At 52.2% G+C, this 5,000-nt stretch overlaps 1 protein-coding gene across 2 annotated transcripts in view; it reads right to left on the bottom strand.

Moving 5' to 3' along the window:
* Positions 1-5,000, bottom strand: part of LOC143275017 (matrix metalloproteinase-17-like) — a 130,448-nt gene that overhangs the window by 51,191 nt on the left and 74,257 nt on the right. The window contains exons 1-2 of one of the 2 annotated variants that reach the window (XM_076579080.1): positions 2,837-2,864; positions 1,968-2,106 (exon numbers count right to left, since the gene is read on the bottom strand). In XM_076579080.1, coding sequence (XP_076435195.1) covers positions 1,968-2,049 — 82 coding nt within the window. In that variant the 5' untranslated portion in view covers positions 2,050-2,106; positions 2,837-2,864. Of the gene's footprint in view, positions 1-1,967; positions 2,107-2,836; positions 2,865-5,000 lie in introns of those variants that run through there. The other variant, XM_076579078.1, reaches the window with a different exon arrangement.

The following is a 5,000-nucleotide window of genomic DNA, read 5'->3' as shown; positions in this document are numbered from 1 at the left end:
CGTTCATCACACACACACACACACACACACACACACACACACACACACACACACTCACTCCTCCTCCTCCCCCGAATGAAAAAAAAAAAAAAAAAAAAAAAAAAAAACTCGCCCATGATAAACTATAGAGATTCTTGTCAATCTTAGCCTTCCTGCCTCCCTCCCCCCCCCCCCCCCACGCCCCCGCCCCCCTCCCCCCTCCCCCCTCCAGTCCTCGCCTTCTCCCCTCTCCACAATATCTTTCTTATTACATCTACGTTATCTTCCGCACACGACAATACACTACGCCCCCTCCAACGCCCCCCCCACGCCCCCGCCCCTCCTACTCCCACTCCCCCACCCCCCCACCATTTCGTCTCGCCTCCCCCCCCCCTCCCCCCCCCTCCCCCCCCTCCCCAGTTGCTGGTGAGTCACCCCCAATTGACAACAAGCGTCCTTCAATGTGGCTGGTCACAAAACAATGGCACCGCACTTCAGCAGTACTTAATAAGAGAGCCATTGTCACTGTGGACTTTTATTTCCTGATGACGTTGTATTGTGTGTGTGTGTGTAGGGGGGGGGGGGGGGGCGAGGGGGGACGGGGGGGGGAGGAAGGGGGGGGGGGGCGTGGGCTGTGATGGACTTTATGAAAATGAAACAATTTATTTATTATCATGGTGGTTACTGTGTTGTGTTGTATTGTGTTGTGTTGTGTGTCATGCTGTGTTGTGTTGTGTTGTGTTTGCGTTGCGTTGCATTGCACTACACTGTGTCGTGTCGTATCAGGTCGTATCGTATCGTATTGCACTGCATTGCACTGCGTTATGTTGCATTGCATTGCATTGTATTGCATTGTACTGCATTGTATTGTATCGCATTGCATTGGCAAACAAGCTCCCTTACAATGATATATGCCTGTCTTTGTCTGCCCCAACTGTCAGCGAACATTTCGTGCGCAGATTGGACTATTCAGCCATCTGCGCATTCACAGATAGATTCATGAGCATCCTCCCCCCCCCCCCCCCCACCCCCACCCCACCACCACCCTTCCCCCCATCCCCCAGCTGGATGACAACGATGGTCATCATCGATCTCGATGGACACACCACCATTGCATTGTATTGTATCGCATTGCATTGTATTGTTCACTGCATTGCATTGTATTGTATCATCACTACCGCTTTCTCCCCTACGGGTGGACGGAGGGAGAGGTGTGGTGGAAAGGGAGGTGGAGTGGTCCAGGTGGGTTACCTGTCGTGAGGGGGGGGGGGGGGTTCCCATACAGGGCAAGGGAGGGAGGGGGGGAGAGGTGTGGTGGAAAGGGAGGTGGAGTGGTCCAGGTGGGTTACCTGTCGGGGGGAGGGGGGGGGGTGGATTCCCCTACAGGAGGAGGGAGGGAGGGAGAGGTGTGGTGGAAAGGGAGGTGGGTGGAGGGGTCCAGGTGAGTTACCTGTCGGGGGAGGGCATGGTGGAATTCCCCTACAGGGCAAGGGAGGGAGGGAGGGAGAGAGAGGTGTGGTGGAAAGGGAGGTGGAGTGGTCCAGGTGAGTTACCTGTCTGGGGGCGAAGGGGGTGGGTGGGGGGGGGGGGTGGATTCCCCTACAGGGCAAGGGAGGGAGGGAGGGAGAGGTGTGGTGGAAAGGGAGGTGGAGTGGTCCAGGTGGGTTACCTGTCTGGGGGCGGAGGGGGGAGGGGGTATTCCCCTACAGGGGGAGGGAGGGAGCGAGGGGTGTGGTGGAAAGGGAGATTGGTGGAGGGGTCCAGGTGAGTTACCTGTCGGGGGGCGGGGGGGGGGGGGGCATGGGGGAATTCCCCTACAGGGGGAGGGAGGGAGGGAGAGGTGTGGTGGAAAGGGAGGTGGGTGGAGGGGTCTAGGTGGGTTACCTGTCTGGGGGAAGGAGGAGTGTGGTGGAAAGGGAGAAGTGTGTGGGGGGGGGGGGGGGGGTGGGGGTGGGGGGGGGGGTGGAGGGAGGGTCTAGATGGGTTACCTGTCTGGGGGATCCTGCCCATGGCCTGCAGGGATCTGATGGCCCGGGTCAGGTCGTCCTCCATCAGACCCTCCGCAGACATCAGGTTCCACGCCTCCCGGCTGGGCCCCGCCAGATAGCCAAACTTGGCCAAGTATTTCTGGAACACAAGACATCACCATCACCATTAACCATTCATCAACAGGTCTTTCTGGAACACACACACACACACACACACACACACACACACACACACACACACACACACACACACACCATCATCATCATCATCATTATCATCATCATCATCATCATCATCATCATCAAATCAATCCCTCCATGTTATCATTTCAATGTTAATTATCATCAAATTGGGCACATTGTGATCACTTCTTTCTCAACCCAACTTTTCTGAACACGAAGACATCGGATCCTTGATATGAAAATATATAATATATCATATACAATGGATCTCTCTCTCTCTCTCTCCCCCTCTGTGTGTGTGTGTGTGTGTGTGTGTGTGTGTGTGTTACAGCTAGGTTGTTACATCAATAATGTGTGTTACAGCTGGGCCGTTACACTGACAGTCTGCAGTTCAATCCCCTGAACTACCAGGGACTGAGCAGTTACTATGAACCAGGTGTCATTCCTGTGTCCAGATGTCTGGGCAATGAGTGCAACTGTCGGGGACCTCGCGGCATCTGTACGTTGTTTGAGTGTGTGTGTGTGTGTGTGTGTGTGTGTGTGTGTGTGTGTGTGCGTGCGTGCGTGCGTGCGTGTGTGCGTGTGTGTGTGTGTGAATACATACATATATATCTATATCTAAATACATATCACATGCAATGGATTTATCACATAATATAACAGAATGTACAATCTATGGACCTTACTCAGCTCTATCAAGTCTGGCCTGCGGAAAACCTGCCTTACTGACTGACCCTTCACTCGATCCGTCCATAGCTTCTCTTGCTTTCTAATAACAAGTGTTCAACAGCCTTCACTTTCATTCCTCTGATCCAGAGTTATGCGTGCGTGTGAAGGAACACACACACACACACACACACACACACACTCTCTCTCTCTCTCTCTCTCTCCTATTTCCCCCCTCAACCCCCCTCCTCATCCATCCTCCCCTCACCCTCTGTCCTCTGGTTCAGGGGAGATAACAGACCCAGCCCGACAAAACAGGAAGTGGGCCCTTACAGGCGTGGAGCCCGGACCGGAAGGCAGCGCCACTTGGCGGCGCGCGGTGCCAACTTCCGCCCTACAGGCCAGGCACTGAAGGGCGCCTGACTCACCGTCACCCCCCCCCCCCCCCCACCACCACCACCACCACCCCCATCACCATCCTCACCACCACTACCACCACCACCTTCATGTCAGAGGGAGAGAGAGAGGGCTCAGTGTCCTAGCTCGCAGTCTCCAAACAAAACTAACATTATGATGATAATGACGACGACGATGACGACGATGATGGTGATGATGATGACGATGATGATGATGATAACGATGACCACGACGACGATAATGACGACGACAATGACGATGACGATGACGATGATAATGATGATAATGATCGTGATGATGATGACGATGACGTTGATGATGATGATGATGATAATGATAATGATGATAATGATCGTGATGATGATGACGATGACGTTGATGATGATGATGATGATGATGATGATGAAGTTGAGAAGTGATCCCTGTTAATTAAGAGCCGTAACCCAAGCGGGGCAAGCCGACTAGGGCTGACACAGACAGACCATTGTGCTCGGTGTAGTGTAGGAGGAGGTGTTGCCCTGTGCTGACCCCTAGTGCAAGGGGGGTGGGTGGTGGGAGGGGTGTGTGTGTGTATGTGGGGGAGGGGGGGGAGGGGGACATCATGATCACTTCTTGGTTGGGAGGATGTGTGGTGGTGGTGGTGGTGGTGGGTGAGTGGGTACGGATGATGGTTAGGGATGGGGAAGGGGCGGGGGGAGGGGGGGGTTATAAGATTGTAGACTATCGACATTGCCAGGAAGAACGGTGGGCGACTTGCTGAAGTGTCGACACTCTTCCACGATACCTGATCTGATGCCTTTGTCTGCCTGTCTGTTTTGTCTGTCTGTCTGTCTGTCTGTCTGACTCTCTCTCTCTCTCTCTCTCTCGTTAACCATTGTGTAGTGGATACAGATTAGCAAGGACAGGCTGGAAAACATAGGCCATGCCTTGGAGTTATAATCTTTGAGAAACACGACTTCTGCGTCTCTCTCTCTCTCTCTCTCTCTCTCTCTCTCTCTCTCTCTGTGTGTGTGTGTGTGTGTGTGTGTGTGTGTGTGTGTGTGTGTGTGTGTGTGTGTGTGTGTGTGTGTCTTTGTGGATGTTTTGATTCATTTTCATTTTCATTTTCATGAAAAAAGCACATGTATGCTTATTCTACTTCCCTCAATAAAAAAAACAACTTCGTTCATTCGTTCGTTCTCTATGTCTCTCTGTCTCTGTCTCTCTCTCTCTCCCCCTCTCTCCTCTGTGTGTATGTGTGTGCGTGGACGCGTGTATGAATCTCACCATGCTCATTTTGGTAATGAGCGGAACCATTCATTTTATGTATCTCATCGTGCTCATTCTGGCCTTTAGCACACTGAATTCAGACACTTTCAGCAACACTGCACCCTGTCAATACCATGTTGTCTCCCTTTAGCACACTGAATTTAGACACTTTCAGCAACACTGCACCCTGTCAATACCATGTTGTCTCCCTTTAGCACACTGAATTTAGACACTTTCAGCAACACTGCACACTGTCAAAATACCATGTTGTCTCCCTTTAGCACACTGAATTTAGACACTTTCAGCAACACTGCACCCTGTCAATACCATGTTGTCTCCCTTTAGCACACTGAATTTAGACACTTTCAGCAACACTGCACCCTGTCAACACCATGTTGTCTCCCTTTAGCACACTGAATCTAGACACTTTCACCAACACTGCACCCTGTCAATACCATGTTGTCTCCCTTTAGCACACTGAATTTAGACACTTTCAGCAACACTGCACCCTGTCAATAC

The sequence above is a fragment of the Babylonia areolata genome, chromosome 29 (assembly GCF_041734735.1).
Source record: "Babylonia areolata isolate BAREFJ2019XMU chromosome 29, ASM4173473v1, whole genome shotgun sequence".
NCBI lineage: Eukaryota > Metazoa > Mollusca > Gastropoda > Neogastropoda > Buccinidae > Babylonia > Babylonia areolata.
The sequence above is the reverse complement of the archived record's forward strand: the minus strand, read 5'-3'. Positions and strand labels throughout refer to the sequence as shown.